We start from the raw sequence: 25,005 nt of genomic DNA on the forward strand, positions 1-25,005 counted from the left end.
AGAAACAGCTGGCAGGGAGGGACTCTTGCTATAAACATTTATCTGTAATTCATAATTTTGTTTCTCAAGTCATTGTTTCAAAACTTCCAGACAAGTTCAGTTAGATTTTGAAGGGACATGTGGGGGTTGAAGAAATGCTGGTTGGATGAAAAAGGGAATGAGTGAATGAATGAATGTTTCCTATGATATAACTCCTCTTGTAGAAAGCATCTAATGACCAGCATTCAATCTAGATGTTTCATTAAGAATATATTACTTCTAATGCCATTTGCAGCAACATGGTTGGGCCTAGAGATTATACTAAGTGAAGTAAGTTAGAGGAAGACAAATATCCTGTGATATGACATATGTGGAATCTGGAAAAATGATACAAATGAATTTATTTACTAAACAGAAACAGACTCAGAGACACAGAAAACAAATTTATGGTTAACAAAGGGGAAAAGGGCGGGGGTGGGGTATAAATTAGGAATTTAGGATTAGCAAATACACACTACTATATATAAAACAGATAAATAACAAGGTCTTACTGAATAGCACAGGAAACTATATTCAGTGTCTTGTAATAAACTATAATGGAAAAGAATCTGAAAAAGAAAAATATATATCTATATATGAATCACTTTGCTATACACCAGAAACTAACACAACATTGTAAATCAACTATACTGCAATAAAAAAGAAAGAAGCCAAGATGGGGGAGGTAGAAATAAGTTCAGTGGGTAAGGACTAAAGACTTTGTGGTGGCGATTAACCCTTTGAACATGAGTTCATACCCAGTATACAGAATGAACAAAGTCCTGCAGGATCAGAGCCGTATCAGGACCCTAAGGGACCATGAGGTTCCTTTGTTGGAAACTCAGTGTGGACTGGAAAGACGAAAAAGGTCAGGGAGTGAGCTGGGACATTGGCTAGAAGCCTGTCTCTTGGGGTGGGAAGTGTGTGGGTGACCCACATTTGTTCCCTTGACTTAAAAACTACACATGGGGACAGGGCAAGAATAAAGATGCAGATGTAGAGAATGGACTTAAGGGAAAGGTTGCGGGGGGAGGTGAAGGGGAAGCCGGGACAAAGTGAGAGACTAGCACTGACATATATACAGTACCAGATGTAAAATAAATAGCTAATGGGAAGCTGCTGCATAACACAGGGAGATCAACTTGATGATGGGTGATGACCTAGAGGGCTGGGATAGGGAAGTTGGGAGGGAGTCGTGAGAGGGAGGTTATATGGGGATATATGTATAAATATAGCTGATTCACTGTGTTGCACAAAAAACGGGCACAACAGTGTAAAGCAATTATATTCCAATAAAGAACTTAAAAAAAATAAAAAACTACACAAGGGGGCACTCATTCATGCTAAGGGGGTATCTCGTGGTATGGTGAGGGGGCGCCACCATATCTATGTGTTGCCATGGCCATTTTCAGAGCATCTACATTTTCACTGTAATCTCATTAAACCCTGTGAAGCAGGTTGAATAGAAAACTGCAGTGTGCATGTGGTCGTCCAAGGTCAGCCAACCAGCTGGTGGACAGCCCAGACCCAGGTCTTCTGTCTACCAGTCAGCTTCACACCAAACCACTCTGCCCTCTCCAGATTTTCTTTTGTCCAGGACCCACCAATGTCTTCAAATGACCTTGTTTTTTACAGCACAAAATAATGCCAAAAGGCTGCTTTTTAAAGATGCTTTGAAAAATAATGTTAGAAATAATGATACTGATTGCTAGACCAAAATACAGTACGTCTATCACTGAAATAATTCAAAAAGCTATTTTTGCAGGTCACATTCTATGTGATAAAAACTGTCATCTTAGTTGCCTTTAAAGGACACCTCCCTTCATAAATCCATACAGTGTATTGTATTCTCAGCTGAATGGGACTCCTCCACAGAAAGTATATAAATGACTCTGATTCAGAACGAAGGTAGAATAGATAAATAAAGTTGACAGTTCACAGAAGAGGTCTTCATTACTAAATTATTTGGGGGAGGTTTTGTAAGTCAGGAAAACTAATCTACAGCTAATGCCCCTTCGGTGCCACTTATCCTGTATTCATCTCCTCACACTGACGATGAAAGAACAAGCACACAGAGTTTTCCCTTCGCATCATCAATTACAAATTTGTCCTTTTTTATGCCCTCTCTGTGAAATTGTATTTCTCATAAGTTGCCCTGTGCTGGTGCCTCGTGAAGTAAACATCTGAATTCCTGAGGCATTTTTCTGCCTTAGACAATGAGAGGCATGTACCCCGTTGGTGCTCTTAGAGCCAACCCGGCCCTGCATGTGGTCCTCCATGAGTGGGAGGGCAGGGAGGCAGGGAGGCCACGTGCCTGGTTATGAAGCTGTGCGTCCACACTCCGCGTTATTGATTTATAAAGGCTGCTTGGTTTGCAAGAAGCTGATGACCACGGACACAAATCAAACCAGTCTCCCTTCTGCCCAAACCCTAGAAAAACATCTCGATGAGGCTTTGTAGTGGGAAGGTCAGGGGTCTGCTGTAGCACAGATGGCGGGAGGGCTGGTGTGCACACCCAGAGAAAGGAGGAACCGTTTGTGCGTGTTCACTGGGGGCCAGTTCCCTGCTGGAGGACCTTTCTGTTTGGCTTCATTGGCTAGGAATGATTGCACACGATTTAAAGGTCTGAAAGGATTAACTATGTGTTTCGCTGTCAGTCGTCTGCTGGATGACAAAGAGTTGACATTTATAGGAGAAATCTTGATTCTGAAATCTAAAGGACCACCTGAGAAGGTCTACAGTGATGCTTACCAAAAAAAAAACGGACTTATAATCATTTAAACTAATTTTAAACATCTGTAGCTGCATAGTTAGATGGTCCAGAAGAAAAATATAGCCTATGAGGATCATCTGTATTTTCTCTTTTTATTCTCAAGTGTGGCTGCATATATATACTCCTGTTAGGGAAACCTATTCAGTTCATTTCCCTTCATAAATATTATGTGCATAGTGGAAATGGCTTGGTTACTACACATCAGATTGTTTCTGTCCTGTATGACTAATTCGGTATGGTTTCATTGTATTTTAGCAATTCCAGAGAGTAAGGGCACAGCCAACCCTTGACTTCCAACAATTTTATGTAACACTTATGCTTCTTCAACCAAAATGAGCCCTTCGAACTTAGAGGAGCTGAGAACTTTATCAACTGTTTGCTCAGGTCATGCTTAAAAGAGCATGAACTCATCAACATTCAGATTACCCAAAGCCCCGGTTTTCTGGGAGGTCAATGTAGAGATAAATTAGGCTCAGTGCATAGAAACAGCTTACCTTTTATGTTTTTTCTAGTGTTTGAGAAAAAATGTAATTGAATTTTTTGGTGTTCTCTAAATTGGGGGTGGGGGTCACTGTTAAGGAAACAGAGGATAAGTCTTGGTAGATGCTGGTTATTGAGTTTGAAAGATGGTGGCACTTCTTCCTGAAAGTTTAGATGGTTAGGGCCACAACTGGTAATCAGCTGTTGATGAGCAGGCTGAGGAATTCCTGTCACCTCCCTTGTCAGGTGGCTGCAGGTGCTGCTCTGGTGTTTCCAGATCAACCCCCAGCCTTCCACTAGAGGCAAAGGGAGCCGATGAAAACAGGATTTGCTCCATGGTTGCAGAGCTCCAGTCTGGTCTTAGATGGTCTTACAGCGGCATTACAGGCCCAGTGTCAATAAGTCATTCCCTTCCTTCTCTTGCCTCCAAATAGGACCGGACTTAGCATGTCCTTTTAATAGCCCCTTGCACCTCATATGGGGAGGAGATGTGGATCAGGTTCAACACCCACAAACTAATGCTGAGTTTACCAAAGTTGGAGATTGCACATCCTCTGTCTTGCTTGACTTTTAACTTAAAAAAAAAAAAGTCTTCTCTTGAATATTACCAGGTGTTGGTTTTAAATCAACATATTTAAGAAATTTGTACTACTAATTAGAACTTTCCAACAATGAACACTAATATCTGACAAAAGCACGATATTCCCCCTAGAGAATGACCTTTGGCAATGATGCGCTGACAAATTTAAGGGTTCTGTTATTATGGTTTACTCCCCACTATTCCATCTTAATTGCCTCTGCAGTATGTATTTCATGTGTACATATGGTACTTTAGCACAAACTAAATAGTAAAAGGCCGAACAGGAATCAGAGTGGAGCTTAAAGGAAAGGAAGCGTATGTCAGAATTATTTTGGCTCGTATCAGAGCCTAATTTGGGTGTAAACTTAGCCAGAGGAGTAAATGATGTCTTTGTGGCTCAAATATATTGACACTTTAAGTAATGGCCTAAGAAAATACACTGGGTATTGGGATAAAACCAATGGACTATTCTTTTGCCTTAAATGTGCTATGAGAAGGGTCCATGAGAGATGGGGTATCCACATTGCCAAGAGTTAGAAGGGAATTGGAGATTCCAAGTCCTGGCCATCCCTATCTTTGTCCGTCAGAAACAGGGTGAGCATATAATGCAAAAGCAAGAGGACTGTAGCAACACAAAATAAGACTGTATCGTACACTCTAGGACTCTACATAATTGCTAAGAATGGGTCATAAATTTGGTGTTAATCTCTTAAGCAAATATTGCCAGGAAATTTAGATCCTGTCACTACATGCAAAACACTACATTTTGCTTGACTTTTCACGTGGGGAGATTTGATTCCAGAAAAATATTTTGAGATCATCAGAAACAAAAAGGCTTTCTAAACAAAAAGGGGACTTATTTTATGATTGCTTTCACTTCTTTTCCTTCAAGGGAGGGAATGAGGAGAGAGAACAAGGTGGCAGAGAGATATGCCCAGAGGACTGTGAGCAGGGGTGGGCCCTGGCACGTCCACGCCTGGCAGGAGTGGCCCAGGAGGTAAGCTCAGGGCTGCTGTCTCTGTCAGAGGCCATCATCCACGTGTAGATCTGGGCTGTGAAGTTCCAGAGACTTATTCTGCGTTTGGCACTGTGTCTGTAGTTTCGGTAAACTGCCTTAAATGCACCGTGATACCCAGGACCCCTTGTCCTGATACTCTGATTGTCTAGGCAAGAATAACTTAAAGAGATTTTCTTCTCAATTACCTTTTCCAATCTTTTAAATGAATCTATCACTAACTTTTATATATTAAACAACGAGATATAGTTGAGAGCAAGATATAAAGAAATATGAGTTAATAAGTAAAGAAATATCAGCCAGATGGTATAGGTATGTATTCTTCTCTGTCTTTCAACTATTGCCAATCACTATGCATTTAACCATCCCATGGTTTCTGTGTTTATATAAAATAACTGAGTTAAACTTTCTAACCTAGAGGTAGGCCTTTCCTATATCTTCTCAGTGGCTCTAGCACACGGCAACTTTTACCAACTTTTTATCCAAGGCCCTCTTAGGTGTTCTCTGTTTAAACTTTTTTTTGCCTTCTCTTTATGAAAACGGTATGGGTATTTACAACTGAAAGAAAAAGAGCCACGTGATATAATGAACTTCAAAGTAAATCAGCCTGGGTTGAAATCCTGACTTGCTATCTGAATGACCACGGTGGTGTTCTTCAAACACTCTGAGGTTCTTTTTTTGAGGGGCAGGGGGGTGAAGTAGAAAAGAATAGCTTTATTGCTTTGCCAGGCAAAGGGGGCCAGGGCGGGCTGATGCCCTCAAAACTGCGTGTCCCCCAAACATTCTGAGATTCTTAGTTTGCAAAATTGGGGTGAGACCTTGCTTGGTTGTTGGACAATTAAATGAAATAAGTATGTAAAGCTCCTGGCACATATCGAGCTTGTGGTCTTCATTATTAGCCCTTCAGCCACGTCCACGCATTTCACGACTGTAACTGGCAACTGAGTGACCACGGGAAATGCAGGCAACCCTCTGAACCTCATTTTCCTCTACAGCAAGACAGAGATAATAATGTCTACCTCCCAGGGTTATGAAGACAGCCAAACGCAAACATCTGTAAAGTGCGAGGCACGTGGCATGTGTGTTCCATAAATGTAGTTCAAAATCTTTCCCTCTTTTCCCCTCTTCTTAGTAATAGCAAGGAACTCTTCAAACACTCGCTATTTCCCGGCTGGCAGTTCACTCAGATCCTGAGATTAGATTGGAGCCTTCAGGGTTGCCTTAAATGCACTCTACATTGGACCTGATGTCTGGATTTGTGTCCAGAAAAGAGTCACACACTCCTACCAGGCTTGCTAGGTCTAAATCAATCTTTAGGCTGTAGAGGAAGCAAGAAATGTGTGCAGTACATAAATATTCCTTTCTGCTTTTCCTTCAGAGACCCCTCATGGCCAATGCCCAAAGCAAGTTGCACAGGCAGAAAATATCCCTACACCCTTCCTTCAGGCCTCTGCCTGTGCTTTTGCTCTATTTGCTCAGTGATAAGAGGGTCTTGCCTCCTGCTCTTCACCACTTCCTGGCCTCCCTCACCATCTCCTTTTTTTTTTTTAAGAGATTGATTTTTTTTTTAATTTTATTTATTTTTTATTTATTGGCTGCATTGGGTCTTTGTTGCTGCATGCGGGCTTTCTGTAGTTTCAGAGAGTGGGGGCTACTCTTCATTGATGTTCGTGGGCTTCTTATTGCAGTGGCTTCTGTTGTTGCGGAGCACAGGCTCCAGGTGCGCAGGCTTCAGTATTGTAGCACACAGGCTTAGTTGCTCCGCAGCATGTGAGAGCTTCCCAGACCAGGGCTCAAACCCATGTCCCCTGCACTGGCAGGCAGATTCTTAACCACTGCACCACAAGGGAAGCCCCACCATCTCCTATTGACAGACACAAGAAAACGGACCAGTTTTCCATGTCTACGGGGACTCCGTAGTGCCTCCAAGGGCAGCTTTATGCGGGACAAGATGCAGCCGACCGCAGCAAGGTGACAATTGCCATGTCCTTACACTGCTTGCAGAAATAGCTGATTGAAATGAAGACACCATCTCAGCACACAGTTTATTATCCACCCCAACATAGGCCATCCATTACCCCTCCTCTCTTGTTCTTGTGTCCTGTGCACCTTCCGTCTGAGGACACAGAAGACTCCCCTAGTCTGTGCCTGTGTGGCTTCCTGGACTGGGGAGTTAATGTTTTCTACCACTTTGGGTGTTCACTTAAGGTTCGGTATGTTTTTATTCACTCTTCTATGGGTAATTCAGGAAAGACCAAGGAGTGTCTTATGTTATCTGATAGGTTCCAACCTGTGTGGCACCGTTTTTAAAATTTTTATCTCTTAATTGCATCTGTCAAAAATCCCAGAAACTATTTGGTAACAGACGTAGGCAGTATGTACAGTACAATAAATTTCAGAAACTGCTACACTTAACATTGGAAAAGAAAGGCCAGATTGAATTAGGGGCTGAGCATGGCGTGCTCAGTATCCTACGGGGCCTTAGATAATTGATCCTAAATGGATCTTTTTCTTGGTTATAGAATTTTATTTGGTCAAGATGTGCCTTCTATCTACTGTGGTCCAAAAGCTAAAATCACAAATGAACACAATAACCACTTATAATTCACAAATCTCACCATCTGTTGTTTCAGCCTGTGCCACTTACCTCTGCAGAGCCGGGAAACAATAGCAATAAACTTCCTACCCTGGAGCCCAGTGGTGAGGGTCAAGGTGATACCCAGAGAACAAAGGCTTCCAGGTGACCTGAGTCCAGAAGTAAAGTTAACACGGCATTTATCTAGTTCTCTAGCTGTAACACTAGAGATGTGACTCCACCTACTCACATAGAAAAAATGGCAGACTTTCTGAGGCCTCACCACAGTGCTTGGCATCAAAATGAGTAGCTGATATAAATCCTTGTCCTCAAACTCAAGTGAGTACTAAATGTGACTTGATTTATATTTCCTTCAAAGCAACTTTGAGCCCCCAGCTGCATTTCATTTTTGTCCTTGTTGGGCTTTCCTCTCCTGACCAGGACTTCACCAGGTTCAGGAAGGGGTGCATGGTGCCCAGAAAGGCAAGGGGCCTTGGCTGTGGGGTCTGTCATGGGCTCACTGATACCCAACTGCCTGGGCCTCCAGGGCTCCCTGGACATCCGGCAGTCCTCTGCTGCTCCCATGCCCTCCTGAGGCGTGAGGATCGTGGTGGAAACTGTGAGCCCCAGTCCTACAGTTCCTCCTCTGTGGACACACCGCAACTCTTCCTCCCTGGGACACTCTGCTTCCCCAGGGCAGCGCCAGGAAGCCACTCTTCCCTGAGACCTTGGAACCTGTCTCTACCCTCAGACCTGTTTCTCAAAGATATTCTGCTCCTTCCTTTAAATTCAGTCTTCCCTGTGGGAGTCAGACTCTTAGAAAACGAAAGCCAGGAAGTCTTGCAGCTGGGTCTGGCTTCTGCCATAGTAAGGGGATGAGGCACAGAGAGAGAGAAGGGAAAAAGGAAGGATACAGAGAGTGAGAGGGGGAAACAGCCCATAATTCAAACCTCCAGACTTTGTTATGAGTGTGTGTGGTAGCGCTGAACACAGCACTCCACTCCATGCGCAGGTCTAAGCTATTCTTCAAGACAAAGTGGAGTGAACATCTCACAAAGAGAAGGAGTCTTTGGGTCCTCCACCCACTGTATTTGTGCAAGGGAGTCAGGGGATTGAAGGCACATTTTCAAGGCACTAGTGGTTCATCCTTTACAGACCATGATGTACATCAGTTTAACTTGGTGGACAATGTAAACCGCTTTTGCATCCTCTTTTTCTTGTCAATTATTTGCAAGTGAGTAGACTTCACTGATACTCAAGAAAGCTCTCATAACCACTCTCTGTGGAAAAGATGACCAAATATGCCTGTAGAGTCAGTTTGTGTTCCAGTGACATTAGTTGAGTCAGTGACAGCAGGCTGAACTTGTGTCCCTCAATTTAAGACTATGCAGTTTATAAAACCTCACACTTGTAAAACATTAATGTGGCAGATGGTTTTAAAGCAAAAGTTGTTTTTCACAAGCGTATCTATTTTATAAAAGTACATATGCCCCTACTCAGTGAAATGAATGGTAAGCAGATAGAACACCAGATTTCACCAACGGGAAAGAAGACTCCTTGCCAGAGTGAAATAGTTGCTTCACATGTTTGGAAAAGTTGCCCAGTGTTCAAATGACTCACGCTGGCCACAAACAACAGCAGTTAGAGATGGCCTCGGCTGTGAGGCGGGACCCACAAAACAGGTTCTGATGGTTGCAGTGGTGCATGGAATAGTTACACTAAGTGTAGCCCTCCTCGGGGCTTCCAGGGAAGAGAAGTAAACAAGTGCCTTTAGATATTCCTCCAACAAAATCATCTTTCTTCTCTTGAAAAGTTGCTATTCTTTACCAGCTTTCCATTTCCCCAGGTCCCTTGGTTTGTCAATATTTGGTTTTTTATATTTAAGCAGTTAATCTGACAAAGCTAAAACTAATTTGGGGCACGAAAGAAGTGGAGAAAATATGCCAGACATAAATAACTGCTTTCCAGGGTGAAGCTCTATAAAACTAAGCATTTTAAAAAGCCCTACCCATATTAAAATGAGGAGGGGAAAATCCTCCTGCAAAAGAATAATTATCAAAGTGGTTCGTTTCATGTTGGAACAGCAGGATGTTGGCTTCTGATTTTCCACCCCAGGCTTTGGAAGTAAAGCTCAGCGGTTGACCACAGTCAGGTTTTACTGTAAAGGGCCCCTGCTCATTAAGTCCTATGTAATTAGAAACTGGCAAAGGAAGGAAATGTTGTTAGAACACTCAGGGGAAGGCTTATCAAAAGATATGCATCTTGTGCATTTGAGTTTTGCTTTTCATCAGAAGCTTTGACAACTTCATTAGATCTAAATATCCAAGAAATGTTCATTGACTATGTAAAGGTCATACAACCCCAGAAAGAGAGAACTTCAGTTCTTCCAGGTCTCTGCTATCAGGCTTTATCTGGACTCTGCTTTTCCTTCTTTTTTCAGCTTGCTAGAATGGTGGATAGGGGGTGTTAAACTTCTGTTGGGATTTCCCTGGTGATCCAGTGGTTAAGACTCTGCTCTTCCACTGCAAAGGGGTGTGGGTTCAATCCCTGGTCAGGGAACTAACATCCCACATGCTGCGGCCAAAAACAAATTTTTTTAAATTTGTTTAAAAAACAAATTTTGTTTTAATTTTTTAAAATGTTTAGAAAAAGCTCTCTATGTACATGTATGTGTCTTTTGAGTGACATTAGAGTGGTCAGAACTAATGAAAACGGGAGTCTCACATCTGAGTTATGCCCACGATAATAACCACAGATCCAATTCTCTGGGACATTTTAAGAGAGTTATTTCGTCTCCAATCTCTCATAAGAAAAAAGTGAGACTATTACAAGCACGTATATCTTTACCTGTTCTAACAGAGCACACACAAGATAAATCATGCAGTAGTCGACTTTGGTTAATTTCACCCACGAGAATGTCAAAAGTTGTCTCCCTGACCTTGCAACCTTAGACTTGCATTCCAGATGTCTATTCTTGTGTTACTGTGCACACCTTCAAGTGAGCTGAGAGGTTTAGAGGTGCTGGAGTCTGCCATGAAAAAAAAAAATGCCAGAAGGAGCTGACACCACCCACTGTAGGGTTGTTCTTGGCACAAAGACTGGGTGTGGTACGTTGGCACAAGGCAATAGGAGTTGTCATGTCTTAAGTGGCAGTAATGCTAAGGGATACTTTTCTTCTTTGAGTTATATTATTATCTCCCTGAATGAAACATAACTCGGTTTTGAATCATAACTATGGGAAATGCCCGCACCCATCTCACCCCAGCGTATGTAAATTTCATTTCTCCCAAGACTCCCAGAGATGAGAGGAGGCAAACCGTCAATATTATGAAAGCAGCTCAGCTGAAATGTTTGCTTCCCTGTGCTCAGTCACTGAAGCAGTCCGAGTGACACATTTCACAAGGCAGAACACGAAATTTATCCCTTCAATATGGAGCATTTTGCAAGGGAGGCTGAGTTTTGGAGCAAACTAATGGTAAGTGGAATGAAGTGTTTAAATATCAAGGGCATCATGCTGGGCATTTTCCTTGTGGCTTTTCATACAGTTAAGGTGAAAGGGGACTTTACAATCAAGGGACTGCAGCCTTGCCCATTATTTTAAAGTGAAACATGCCTTCTACATATCAAATGGTATTAGTGATAAATGACTTTGGATGAATTGTTTGGGTGTAAATTTTTCTAATTTTATTGATGAACCATACTAGCTTGTGGGCATGCAAGACGTGACCTTATTGAAGCAACGCAACTTGCCGGCAGAAAGGGATTGTAACGTCGAACTAGGTTTTTAACACAGATGAAGTGTTTCTTGGAACTCTGGGTTGGATGTTACTTTCGATTTTCTTTAAATGTACCTCATTTAGGATTATGTAAATAGACGTGTATATATATATAATAATCATAATATATACTTTGATCAGAAGAGCAAGGAAAAGGAGCATACTAATGTCTAAAGCTAATTTTTATGATTTTTGAACTGAGCATATTCAGACCTGCTATTTCCTTTTATGTCACTGAGAACTACTGAGTTTACTTCAGATGAATTGATCAAGTTCTGAAAGCCTCACAGAATGACACAGAACGGGGCCCCTGGCTGATCATCTCACTTTATAACTGAATAAACTGAAGTTCCTCTACTTGAAGAACCTAGAGTTGGGCTCCAAGATCCTAGACCCCAACCCCCCCGTGCCGTGCTTTTTCAATTAGTATGTCTCACTGTTCCACGCTATAACTTTTCACTGTGTTTTCTCCTTTCTAATGTGAATTTGAACTTCATTGAAAAGAAGATTCTGTCTCAAACGTGGGTGATTTTTAGATCAGAATAACACATTCTCTTCTGGTAGAAGCAGTGAGACCCACTCACTGGTCCTTTCCCTGGCAGTATGACCTATCTCACCTTCTTTTAAGACATAAAGTTGACTCCAAGAACAAATTAAAGCATTAGTTTCTAGAGGTTTTCATGATGTATCTCAGCTGGCAAGCCATGTTATATAATTTGGAGAAAGGAGGGTAAAAAATACTATATGGTTCCCAGACATAACTGAGAAGGCACAACTTTCAGATCAATATGCAAGCTTTTGATACATCCACCTTTGTTTATCCAAGTCATTCACTTAACAAAGCATAATAATCGAGTGTATTCTGGAGACTGAACCATTTCTATGCTCTTGTAATATTCTGATTTTTTAAATGCGTTAGTTTTTATTAGGAGCTCATTTTGACAAACTAGAAGACTAAAAATGGCTTTTTCCTGTATACCTTCAGGGCAGGAAGGGATGTCTGTGCTCCAAGGGCCTGGGACAGCCCGAGGGGCCCAGGCAGAGGCTGGAGCTCAGGAAGTACACAAAGGGATGAGATGTAGGTATTGGTCCTCCCCACTTAGACCCCCCAGTTCCTTGCCCTAGGAGGTCCCCAGGTAAGATACAGTCACATGAGAGAACGTCAAAATTGTACAGTAAACACCTATCATGCAAATTCAAGCTCGCCTGTTGTTCTGTTCAACCTTGATTACTCAAACTGCCATTTTGAAAATTCTCTCCTCTTTTGGAAGCTCTGCAGCCACTGGCTCCACCTCGGCCACTACATGTCGTCAGCAGTTCCCTTGGCAAGTGGGTGACCACTTACCGCCAGGCCAGTGGCCCCCAGGCTGCCTTAGGTTGCTGGCAGCAGCTCACCAGTCTCTCCTGAGCTCCTTCCAGGCTGTGCAATAGGTAGAACACCTGCCAACTCAGGCAGCCAGGGACAGGCACAGCCCGGGGCAGGAGAGACTGAAATTCATTGCAATCCAATGGCAGCTCAGGGGCCTGTATGCATCAACAGAAATGAAGTTTGGAGAGCCTGGTGTGTTTTCACAGTGTCTTTCTAGCATAATTAATGCACCCAGCCTCTCTTATGGCCAGCAGGGTGTTATCTTAACTGCATAGATGGTGAGACCCAGGGATTTAATGATGGGTTTGGCACTCTGGATAGTGAGCAGTGTTGGAGTGAGAAATATAAGCCGCTTCCATCAAAAGCAGGTAATTTCATCCATAATGTTGGACATGCGCTCTCAGCCTTCTCTGCCTGTAGGGCCAGACTAGTTCCTCCATGGATAATCCCCTAGTTGTTCTTTGTTCTTAGTGCATTTGAATTTTTGCATGTCTTTGGTCTTGCAGACTGCTTGTGTCACTTAGAAATTCACTTCCATGATGGACACAACCAGACTATACTTCTCTCCAAGAGGATCATAGCAGCCCCTGCAAGTTCAAGTTCAGGAGCTTGCCTCCAAGTGCAGCTTCAAATCCCCAAGGTTGTGTGCTGTTCAGGGGCAGTTGATAGGTCAGGTCCCTGCCCTGCGCACAACTTAGCACAATGGTTCTACAGCAGGGGTCCCCAACCCCCCAGGCTGCGGACCGGTACTGATCCGAAGCCTGTTAGAAACCTGTCCGCACAGCAAGAGATGAGCTCCAGGCGCGCGAGCGCAGCTTCAGCTGCCGCTTCCCATGGCTCCCCATCGCTTGCATTACCACCTGAACCATCCCTCCCCCACCCCGTCCATGGAAAAACTGTCTTCCACAAAACTGGTCCCTGGTGCTAAAAAGGTTGGAGACCGCTGTTCCAAAGGCCAGCTTCAGCAAGGATGGATTAAATGTGAGGATGCAGTCAGCAGTAGACGCTATGTACACACACGGATTAGGGGGAAGTAAACAGTGGTGACTGGCTCTGTAGTCCTGTGTGATCATCACCGCCCACGAGACCCAAATCGGTTTTCTTTTTTCAAACCTAAAATCCTCACTCACCCCCACTTCCTCTCTCCAGATGAGCTCAACTGAACAAAGTATCAGGCAGGTGCTTACTGAGTCCGGCTTCCGTACTCATTCTGCTGTTTCTGCAGAAAACACAGAGGGAGAAGACATGCTCTTGACTCACGGAGGTCAAAATATTATTGAGAGACAAGCTATACGTACACGAAACAATTAGAGTACAAGATAATATATAAATGAATATCCGAGTACATGGTTCACACACTAAATGCAACAGGGATTCTGAAGTCAGGGAAGTTGGAGACGGTTTCATGAAGGAAATGGATCGAAAAGGATGGATAGGATTTTGAAAGGAGAGGGATGGGCAGGTTAAGGGGAATGATGGGATGCAGAAACACCCCTGGTGCTGGGACAGTACAGGGTGACTGAGTAGGAAATGCATGTGAGGGACAGGGAGAGATCAAGCTGAGCAGATCCTAGAGAGCCTTGCAGGCCAAGCAGAGGAGGTAAGACCCGGAGAAGGTACGGAAACAGTGGATTAGCACGATAAAAGCAGTGTTTAAGGAAAAGTAGTCTGTCCAGGTAGACTGGATTCTGAAGATTCTGGAGGCCGGTCAGAAAGCTGTTGTTACAGGACCTAAACATGAGATGACAGTGGTCCCAGACCAGACAGTACAAGTTGAACAGGGAGAAAGAAGCATATTTCTAAGGAAAAATATGAAACGCTGGTTGATGAATGGGGTCCTATAGGGTGTTAACTTTATCAAGTTAGAAAGTATGGCTATCTTGTGAAGGTAAGAGGCTGTCTTTGCTTAGGATAAAAGAGAAGTCTAATTCTTCTCCTTAGATCTGCTCCTAAGGCCAGCAAACCTTTCTGATACTTCCCTGTTCCTTGAGTTAGCCAAATCTTTTCTAGAAAAATCTCCAGGCACCAGTGCCCATCCTAAGAGCTCAGAACAAAATTTCTCTACTAGGCAACAGTCCTGCCATCTGGAACATTTTGCCCCATTGAAGCTCCTCCTCTCTCATAGCTATTTGCATGACATTGTGGGTAAATCTTCCCAATTCTCCTTCTTAGTAGTTTAGCTATTGGTTGCTAAACAGGAAACATTTTTATTCTTTCACACTTACTGTCTTAGTTTCTTTCTAGTTAGTTTACCCCTCATGTCTTCCCCCACCCCAGCTTTATTCATGTCAATTTGCCCGCTGAAATCTAGGTACCTGGCAGCATCCTTTGCTTTAGATGGTCAACTTTGCCATGCATATACATAGCTGTATTTGACTTAAACTCTCTTCTATCTATGAGAAAGAGAGGTACACAGTTCACCTGAGAGTTTGAAAGGGGAGACAAGTTATCACAAGTACACGAGTGAAGAAAATCAAGAGGTTGCATGTGTAGACTGACAAATCCTAGATGGGTTTCAAGGGTAATTTTGAACCAAATGAGGTGGAGAACTTTAAGGGGCCGTACACATGTTCTATTTCACCAGCAGAGTATTTTTAATAGTTTTTTCTTTTAATCTTTAAGCCAATGTTTAAATTCAGAAGACTTGACGTAACAATCCAGAAACATGTTTCCTTGGAAAAGACAGAGCAATACTCAGCAGTGGGGTGAGCACCGCTGTCCCCTGTGGATGGGGTGGCTACACATCCTCCTGCTTCCCTGCATTTTTGAGGACCTATCGGGCCCTCTGGACATTTGACATTTATTTCTAGTTAGTTCTAACTCTGATCTAACCAGTCTCTCATTTTATAGAAAAAGAAACTGAGGCACAGAGAGGTTAAATAACTCTTCCAATATTATCCAAGAGATTGGTAGCACTACAGGGATGAGAATTGAACTTGGCCGTGACTCCTGGACCGTCTTTCCCTCCCTGTCTGGATGGTAGTTGTGTTTTCTGGGTACAGGTTGGCAAGCTGGAAGAAGGCAACGGCCCGCGTGTGGGAATATGTTCATCCGTCAGAAGGGCTATGGAACAGGTGTTCCTGAGACAGGAACTTGGAGAAATTCAGAATGAGAATATTTTTTAACTGTGATCCTTGATGTAATTTTATTTTACTTTACTGTACTTACTACTTAGAATTCCAAGAAGGAACATAATTAGCTTTTCCCCTCTATTACAATTTCTTAACTTTATTTTTTTAACCTTTTATTTTATATTGGAGTATAGCCGATTAACAGTACTGTGCTAGTTTCAGGTGCACAGCAAAGGGACTCAGCCTTACCTGTACATGTATCCATTCTCCCCCAAACTCCCCTCCCATCCAGGCTGCCACATAACATTGAGCAGAGTTCCCGGTGCACAATTTCTTAACTTTAAAAAAAGTATACTTGAAAATATGGCAGTTGCGATATAACATTGTAAGCATCTGTGTTAAAAATATACCAAATTTTATTGGGAGATTGGGATTGCCATATACACATTACTAATAAGAAAAAAAATCACATTGTACACTTTAAATATATGCAGTTTATTGTATGTCAATTATATCTCAATAAAAGTTGTTAGAAAAAAAAGAAAATATCCCAAATTTTAAAATGAAACCTACTTATTAAAAAAAAAAATCTGTGTGTTTTCTCTCATCCACTTTCCTCTCCTAAGTTCATTTCATTCCCTTAGACCTCTGGCCTGCACTGTTAGTTTCCATCTCAAGTCTGTTAAAATGACGTTGGCACTTGGCTAGAAACTCCTGCAGACGCAGCCTCCCGTGGACTCAGGGGCACTGTGATCTCCGTGGGCTCACAGGGCGGGCGGGAGGGGGCCACGATCAGCCTGTTTAGCATTATTGATGTGGCTTCGGCGACCTCTGCTGCATTTCTGTCCAGTGCGATCCTGGATGCAATTCAGAAAACACCTGCTGAAATCCTTGCGAGAAATCCATGCACGTGCCAAGGCCAGGTGATTGGTGTCGCTCTTGAACAATGTGAAGGTCAACCTTTTGGCCCTCCTTTAGCTGTTATTTTAATGAAAGTCAGAATTCTTTATTGAGCTGATTTTAATACAGACCCAACACAGGCTGGCATTTCTACTTTTTGCATAGTTAGATTCAAAACAGTATTTTGACTAAAATGGAAGAAGGGTAGAGATTTTGTAGGGCATTTAGAGTTGGAGGAGGATTAGGAAAGAGATTCTTTGAAATATCAGAAAGCTTAAAATTTATGTTTGATCTCTCCTTTCCCCACCTCACCAGCCTTCTCCTCAAAGGAATTATATCTCTGTAATTGCTTCTTTCCTTTTGGGGGATCTATCTTCTTCCTCCCCAAACCTGTGGAGCTTTAAGCTGATGTAACAAGATCACTTCCTTACATGAGTGAGGGTGTTTCAGCCCTACCGTTTATGCTACTGTTTTCAGTACATGTTACTTGGTTTGGGTTTTTTTTTTTAAATACAGGTTTTACTTTTCCATTCACTTTGTAAATATATGAGTTGTAAACAAGAGACAAAAACTCTAGAGGAATTTGTCACTGAGCATCCACAATAGAAAGTTACCATACACGAAAAGTTCATTTGGTCTTAGACCACACTGAAAAAATGTGGTATAATTAATATCACACTGATTAATTATGACAATAATAACTAACACGGATTACCTATTTAGTCAGTGCTAGGAACTGTGCTAGATATTTCATGGGTGTTATCTGATTTAATCTCATAATGCCCCTTTATTCTTCTAAAATGAATGAGATAACAGTCTGTGTGGGTCAAGGTTTAGTTTTAGGCATGCAATTTAAGAGGGATTCAGGCGAACTGAAGCACATTGCAAAGTGAAGATGGGAGCAACCGGGAGAGAGCAGAGATTCTCAAACTTGAGCCTGCAGCAGACCCTGCCAGAAGGCTGGCTTAAACACACAGTGCTGCGTCCATCATGGTGCTCCTCCCCCCAGCAGCCTATGAAAGAGCTGGACTGTGTAAGTGATACCCTTGGGACAATGGATGTGACATTGGCCAAAGAGTGTGGGTTGAGACCAGCACAGCTGAGAGGGAGGCAGAACAGATGGAGGGGGCTGCCTGTGGAGGCAGCAGATTAAGTACCCTGGGAGGCACCCACACGGAGGAGGGTGATGGGTTTCTGAGCAAGGATTACAACCTGATGGCCCCGAGGCTGAACACAGCTGCAGATGGGTCTGCTGCGAGTGTGCTGGGCTGCTGGGTGTTTTAATTTGAATGCATATATCCTCCAGTTCCCCACAGCCCCTTCTCTCTCTTAGCCTTGATGATTCACCCATTTACGCTCACCAGCATGGCCACAGATGGCCCTGGAGCTGAAGGCTGCTGAGGTACAGGGTGAGCAAGCAGCAGGTGAATACTGGATTTGATTTTTTTATTTTATTTTATTTTATTTCATATCATTTTATTTTAGTTTAGTTTATATTGGAGTATAGTTGATTTATGAGTACAATGCTGTGTTAGTTTCAGGTATACAGAAAAGTGATTCAGTTATACCTATACATATATCTATTCTTTTTCAGATTCTTTCCACATAGAGGTTATTATAGAATATTGAGTAGAGTTCCCTGTGCTAGCAGGTCCTTGTTGACTATCTGTTCTCTATATATGTATACACAGTAGGGTGAATATGTTAATCCCAGACTCCTAGGGATTCGATTTTTTTTCTAATAATCTGTCATCCAGATTCTAAAGAATGAGAAAAAGGTCCCTAGGTAAACTGATCACAGTTTGTTCACTTGTACGAATTGTACAGTGGGAGAGAGGACCCGCTACAAACTGTGCTGCCATGGAAGTGATTCTAGCATCGCCCATCACTGCAGCGTTTCTTAGGATAGCTGTCTCCATTGAGCACAGCTCTCTCAGTCACCCCACTCTCCCTCCAGGTCTTCTCCCTCCAGTGACTTCCCTTGGTTCCATGTTATTAGGGCTGACCCGCAGTGGCCACAGGACCTGAATGGCAAAGCCACCCCCTTTCTGTCCCTCCCTGCACACATCGGCCCAGAGCTGCCCTCCCTGAGTCCAGTGGGCTTGTCCACCCTGCTGGGTCACACATGGGCCTGAAAAGCCAGACACTGAAAAGCCTTGGAAGACAATGACCAAGCCTTGGCCAGAAGAGACATAAGAGAGAGAAGTATGAGGTTGATTACAAAACAGCTTGCTCCAAAAGTTGTAGATTCTCAGGAGAAAAAGCTTATCTAGGAAGTTTCAGGGCAAAGAGGAATAAAGAAAAACAAAATGACAGAGAGAAGTAGCCAGACCAAATGAAGAAATGGGAGATCTAGAGAAATCGTGAGGAGGAATGTATGGTCTGTGATGGGTGCTTCGTCCTTGAGATATTTGACATAAAATCAGGAGAAGCCTCCACTGACCAGTCTAAGTAACCTGATGACGTCCTTTCCAGCTCTGCCTCCTGGGTCTGGTTGCTAGGTGGTGTTTGCCATTACAATCCCCAGGCAGGCACACTGCTGTCTCAGTTATGAGCGTTCTGGGGCCTGGCTGCCTTCCGGATGGAGAGCTAGGAACAGGGTCCCCCTCTCCCTTGGACCATCTTTCCCTTCTCTCTCTTTCTGACTTCTTTCATTCCATCCTTCCTTTCCCTCCCTCCCTTCCTTCCTGTCTTCCTGTCTTCCTACAAGTAAGGGAAAAAAAAAAAAAAACTTGAGGAGACCGCTGGTGCAGGTTCCAGTAATAACCATGGCATGTAATTTTTGTGCCTCCAGAGTGAGTCATTTTCTTATAACTGAGATCAGGGGCTGCATCGCTCCCAGGAGAGAAAACACTTGTATTGACGTGTTTATGTATTGGAATGATAATATTTGTCCATGTGAAAATGTGTGCAATTCCTTTCTGCCACACCATATGGCTTATTACTATTCATAATCCAAACAGTAGCAGCTGCCGCAGAATGCGAGAATGAGTTTTCTCGAAGTAAAAATGGGCTAACTCTTGGATGCCACACGTACTTTCCACAGTATTACCAGTGACTCACCAGAAACCTACATATGGGTCCCTTCCGTGAATCCATTCCGTTCTTTATTCATGTCTCAGGAGTTCATTTTTCTATCCACTTTCATTGTGTCCCTCTCACCCAACCTCCCCCACCACCACCCAGCCTGGGCCCCCAAGGGGCCATTCTGTCTCAGGAACATGGACACGTATTATTCAGAACTGTTGGCAACTGAAGGTTTCAGTTTGGGTCTTGTGGACCGCTGACAACTCCCAGAGAAAACGGCAGTGAATTTTCGCCCTGGTTCCCCATGTGGCTTTCCACACTGTAGAACCGCATTATATATTTGTGGTTAATCAGACTCATGGAGGCACTGAAGCAGTTAATGGCTCCCCCTCAGGGCGCCTTGGTCCAACTCTGAGGTAATGGAAAATGTAGGGCAGCACTTTCTACAGACCACTGGAATGCGGTTGCAGAAACCCTTGAGGTTTGAGAAGGAAGCCATTTGTGGACTAGGTGCTGGATGCCACTATAGAAACCAACACAATCAACAGCGCAAAATAACCCAGTTTCACAGAGGAGAGGTATCTGTGGGACTTACTGGATCATTACATGGTCATTCTGAGTCCTCCTGAAAGCTGGAGGTTTTAGAAAATTAAAACACTCTTTATGCTGATTCTACATATCACAATGGTAAATATCTAGACCATTTAACCAAAAAAAAAAAAAAATAGGTCCTGACCAAATATCCCCAAACTTGAATCTAAAATGAAAGGATATAGATAATTGCTTCAATTTTCCACTTCAGTTGGTTAAGTTATAATAATACCTTGCATTTGCATGATGGATCATCGTTTTCAGGGTGTTTTTATGTGTACTAATAGTAATTGAGACTTTTTTTCTGAGAAGACTGTCAGGTGACCTGAATCGATGGACATTCATGAGATTGGGATACTATCTCTGTCCACTACGCTTTGTCCTGTTCTTCCCACAGCGGGTATCACTAATTTCCAACTTGTATTGACTGCCTTCCTGCAGCCATTAGTCTTTTTCAGGTGTCTGTTGGTCAGTTCTCTAAATACCTGCTGCTTTTATCACAAGTTATAATAGGGTGATTTATCAAAGTCATTCTTCTCACTTGGCAACAAGAGAGAAACTACAAGATTTTATAGAATTGGTCTGCATACCTGGCCTTTAACCACAGTTCTCCAACTTGAAATGGCATTTATACCCCTGTCATCCAAGACCTTGTCGAGAGGTCCTGGAGTCAGCTTTCACTTTGCCAGTCTTTGCCTTCAGAGTGCATTAGGTAATTGTTTCATAAATGTCTCTTTTCCAAAAGGAATATCTGACGACATTCCCAAGTCACATTTTGTGTTTAGGATCTGCTGCCTGTGTGTGTAGGTATATATCTGCTTCTCATTTCTGTGTTTCTCATAATCATAACAGCCTGACTCGGGCCAAGTAGGTGATTGCCCCTAAATGCCATGATGTGATTTCAGGGCTAAATAGTCTGAATAGGTCTTCCTATCGATGATGCCTGAAATCCCGTGATTTGACTATCCTTGCCTTTCCTCCATCCCCAGAAAAACTTCACCCTGAAGGCTTAGCTCTGCCCATTACCAGAACCCATCCTGACCTGCAGGTAGTGATCACTAGAACAAGGATCAGTCCTGCTGACCTAAGCCTGGTGTCTGGTGGGCCTGGGCTGGGCCCTGAGCACCCTGTCTACTGACCTGCAGCTTAGCTCACACCATGCTTAGCGGGTGGGCATGCATGGGATGCTGCCGTTGCTTCCTGATTTATGGTTATGCTTTCCTGCTGAAATCCAAGTCCCCCACCCCTGCCCACTGGTTGTACTGCTGAGAAAATGCTGCCCATCTGTGTCCCATTTCCTTGGGGTTCCTCCCACAGGTACCTAGAAACGGGGCAGTGTTCTGATTTTCATGGGCCCCAGGCACTTTCAGCTTTGTGGGCCACTTCCTCCATTAAAAAATATTAAAAGTCATGTTTTACAATTGTGTTGGTATAAAGACAAATATGTTCATATGAAACATTCAAATATATTCATATTATATATAAATATTATTTATTAAAACATTTCTTTGACTTGAAAGTGTATTTTTTTCTTCGGACTTTAATTTCTTTAAAAGAAAGTAACACGTTGGCATGGATCTCTAAACATCTCGTGGGCCCTGGGTGCTGTGCCTGGTGCCCCTGGTGGATAAGGTGGCCCTACTGAGAAACAGACCCTTTGCCTTGGATCAGTGTTTCAAAGTTCCGTCCTTTGCAAACCACATTTAGGAATTTTTACCATATTGCTCTTCCCAGTACTAGTTTTCATCTAATATTTTTCTTTAAATTTACCCCCTTTGAAATGTTAATAATTATTTTGAAAAGAAAGTTTATGTTAGTAGTATAAAGCCAGTATAACTTGCTATTAGGAGCTGCATGCTTGTTCCCCCCCAAATTAAACTGTTGAAACCCTAATCCTCAATGTGAGGGTATTTGGAGGTAGGGCCTTGAGGTAGGGAGATAATTGGGTCTCAAGGATAGAGCCCTCAAGGTGGGATTGGTGCCCCTGTGAGAAAAGACAGGAGAGAACTTGCTTCTCTGTCTGCTCTCTGCCAAGTAAGGACATGATGAAAAGGTAGCCAACAGCAAACCAGGAAGTGGGCCCTCACTAAGAACTGCCTCTGCCAGCACTTTGATCTTGGACTTCCCAGCCTCTACAAAAGTGAAAAATAGATGTTTGTTCTTTAAGCCATCTGGTCTGTGGTAATTTGGTGCAGCAGTCCAAGCAGACAAAGACACTTGCCAAAAATAGAAAATACACATTAATACATATTAACATAAATACGTTACACAGTTTTTTAAATTTATGTCCAGTGTTGTATCTAATTCCAGTGTTTTGAGTTCCTCAGCATCTCTTATCCTCTACTAGTCCTTGGAGAGTCAACGATCGGATCAATCCGAGCTCAAAGGTGCCCATTCTGTTCAGAGTTTTCTTTTATTCACTGTCCACCCTCCAACACCCAGCCACTGTCCAGGTTCTTGCTCCAAAACAAAGTGACCAGACAGACCTCCCCGACTCAGTTGAAGCATTGACAGAACATCCCTGCCCATTAGACTGGATTTTCCTGGGAAACATCATTGGCTGTCACAATCCTGACTTACCATTTCCCACGAGAACAGACTGTCCAATAGAACTTTCTATGATGGTGGGAATGTGCTACGTCTGCACTCACCAATTCAGTCCCCGCTAGACACATGTAACTACTGAGCATCTGAAACATGGTTAGTGAGACCGAGGAACAAAATTGTTACTTTAATTTTAACTAATTTAAATTTCATCTCTTTAGCTCCACGTGGCTCGTGGCTACCATATTGCACAGGGCAGCAATGGAGTGTGTGATTTCAGCCAGACCATGTTTCTTGGATTCTCTGTCTCCATCCCAGAACTGATCAGTTCTAAAATTCTTTCCCTTTGCATGAGGCCTGTCATGCCACATGGTCAAGTTTATTAGTGAAATGGATGATACTTATGCTGCTATTAGATTTTTACACCATAGTGTGAAAGAAGGCTCTGGGAGGAGGTATAGAAGAAGGAAGGAGGAACAGAAGAGGGAACTCTGTGCCGATGGGAGCTTTATGAGTGTGTGGTACCCCAGATCTAAGCTTTATTAATATCATTTTGTCTCCTCCTCTTTGTCCCTTTTAAAACAAGTGTCAGTTGCAGTCAAAGGTTCAGTTTCAGAATAAACAGTCTACTTAACAGTTTTTCATTGGGACTTCCCTAGCAGTCCAGTGGTTAGGGATCCATGCTTCCAATGCAGGAAGCCCGGGTTGGATCCCGGGTTGGGGAACTAAGATCCTGCAAACCTTGCACTATGGCCAAAAAACAAACAAAAACAATTTATCATTCACCTGCTAAACCTAGAAACTGCAGCCTGAGCTGACTTCAAGCCCCAGGCTCTAGTGGTCACATCCTTGGACCAACAGCATTGAATGAGATTCAAGACAAAACCTGACCTTCCCTCATCCACATCAGTGATGCCGCAGGTACTAAGACTGCATTTAAGTAGCCCTTGGAGGGTCCCAGCAATGGCACTCACTTGTGTAGTACACACAATGACTCTGATCCATTCCCACCCACCACCTGCTTCCTTCCTGCTTCCTCACCCTCTGAGCCCCCATTCGATGTGGTGTACCGCCTTTTCTGAGAGACCAGGAGTTCAGAGATGGTGGTGACCCTCTCTGGAACTCATGGATTGGGATTTCACCATTTATTGATTTTGGAAGAGGAGCATGACCTAATGCTGGCTGCTGAAGGACTCCCTGAGAAACTTTCCTACCAACAACTTTCCCACCATGCAAAAGAGATGCATGGAAGGCGATCTGTCTTCCTTCACTGGCTCTACCACTGAGGCCAGAAGGCGTAAGCAGCCATTTTTCACTCATGAAGCACAAAGATGACCTGTGGGATGATGGAGGGGAGGGGTGGACGGGGCCTTGATGAGACTGGAACTAGCAAATTAACCCAGAAACAATTTAGACATCCTCTTTGTGAAATAATAAACCTCATAGTAGGTTGAGCCATTTTGTATTGGGTCTTCTTTTATTAACAGTTGAAATCATTGTTACTGATACAATGATAATTTATTGTGGAATTCTCATTGCCTCTAATTTGACTTAAAACTTCTTCCCTCCAGAAAATGAGCAGGCAATAGCTTTGGTTTTTTCCTGCCTTGTAGGTTAGAAAAATTGTCTTTTCTGACAGTTTATTATTTTACTTCTGAGATGTCTCTCTGTATAAATCAGTGCCAAAGTTTGCCTATTTCTTCATCATTGACACGGGAATAAAGGACTGGACAGCTGCTCTCTTCCACTGTAATTGATGACTGAACACAGGTGATAATAAATCCTAAATTACAAATAATAAATACTAGTAATAAGACAGGGCCATTTGCTTTAATGCTTTTAATTATAAATATAAAATATAGTTTTACTTGTATCTTTAAGAATACAGCTGAGCCCTTTTCAGCTGAGCATGGAATATTGAACACTTATTTAGTGGATATAATTCTATTTCCACTGTGGAAAAGGTGCACATAATAGCAGCTTTTGCCCCAAAGCAAAAACCCTTTAAGAAGTCTGTCTGAACTAATGTGTGTATCGATATACATGTATATTTCCCATTAATACTAATAGAACCTAATGCGACTGTATAAATCACCTGAATTTTGATGCAGTGTGAATCTGATGTTGGATGATTCGCGATGAACTCACAAAGTCCATTTGTCTGGGAGCTATTTCTTAATGCGCCTTCATCTTATAGCCGAATTCCTCTCCTGTGACTGAAATATTAATCAAAGGCTGTTTCTGCGTCTCCCGTCATGTACACCTGCCTCTCATCATCAGAAGAGA

The 25,005-nt window shown here is 42.9% G+C and overlaps 1 protein-coding gene across 2 annotated transcripts in view; it reads left to right on the forward strand.

The window, feature by feature from the left end:
• Positions 1-10,749: 10,749 nt before the first annotated feature.
• Positions 10,750-25,005, forward strand: part of SASH1 (SAM and SH3 domain containing 1) — a 322,758-nt gene continuing 308,502 nt past the window's right edge. For both annotated transcript variants that reach the window (XM_057738103.1, XM_057738104.1), the window contains exon 1: positions 10,750-10,916. In XM_057738103.1, the coding sequence (XP_057594086.1) occupies positions 10,872-10,916 (45 nt within the window). In that variant the 5' untranslated portion in view covers positions 10,750-10,871. The remainder of the gene's footprint in view (positions 10,917-25,005) is intronic.

The sequence above is a fragment of the Hippopotamus amphibius genome, chromosome 6, assembly GCF_030028045.1.
Source record: "Hippopotamus amphibius kiboko isolate mHipAmp2 chromosome 6, mHipAmp2.hap2, whole genome shotgun sequence".
Classification (NCBI taxonomy): Eukaryota; Metazoa; Chordata; class Mammalia; order Artiodactyla; family Hippopotamidae; genus Hippopotamus; species Hippopotamus amphibius.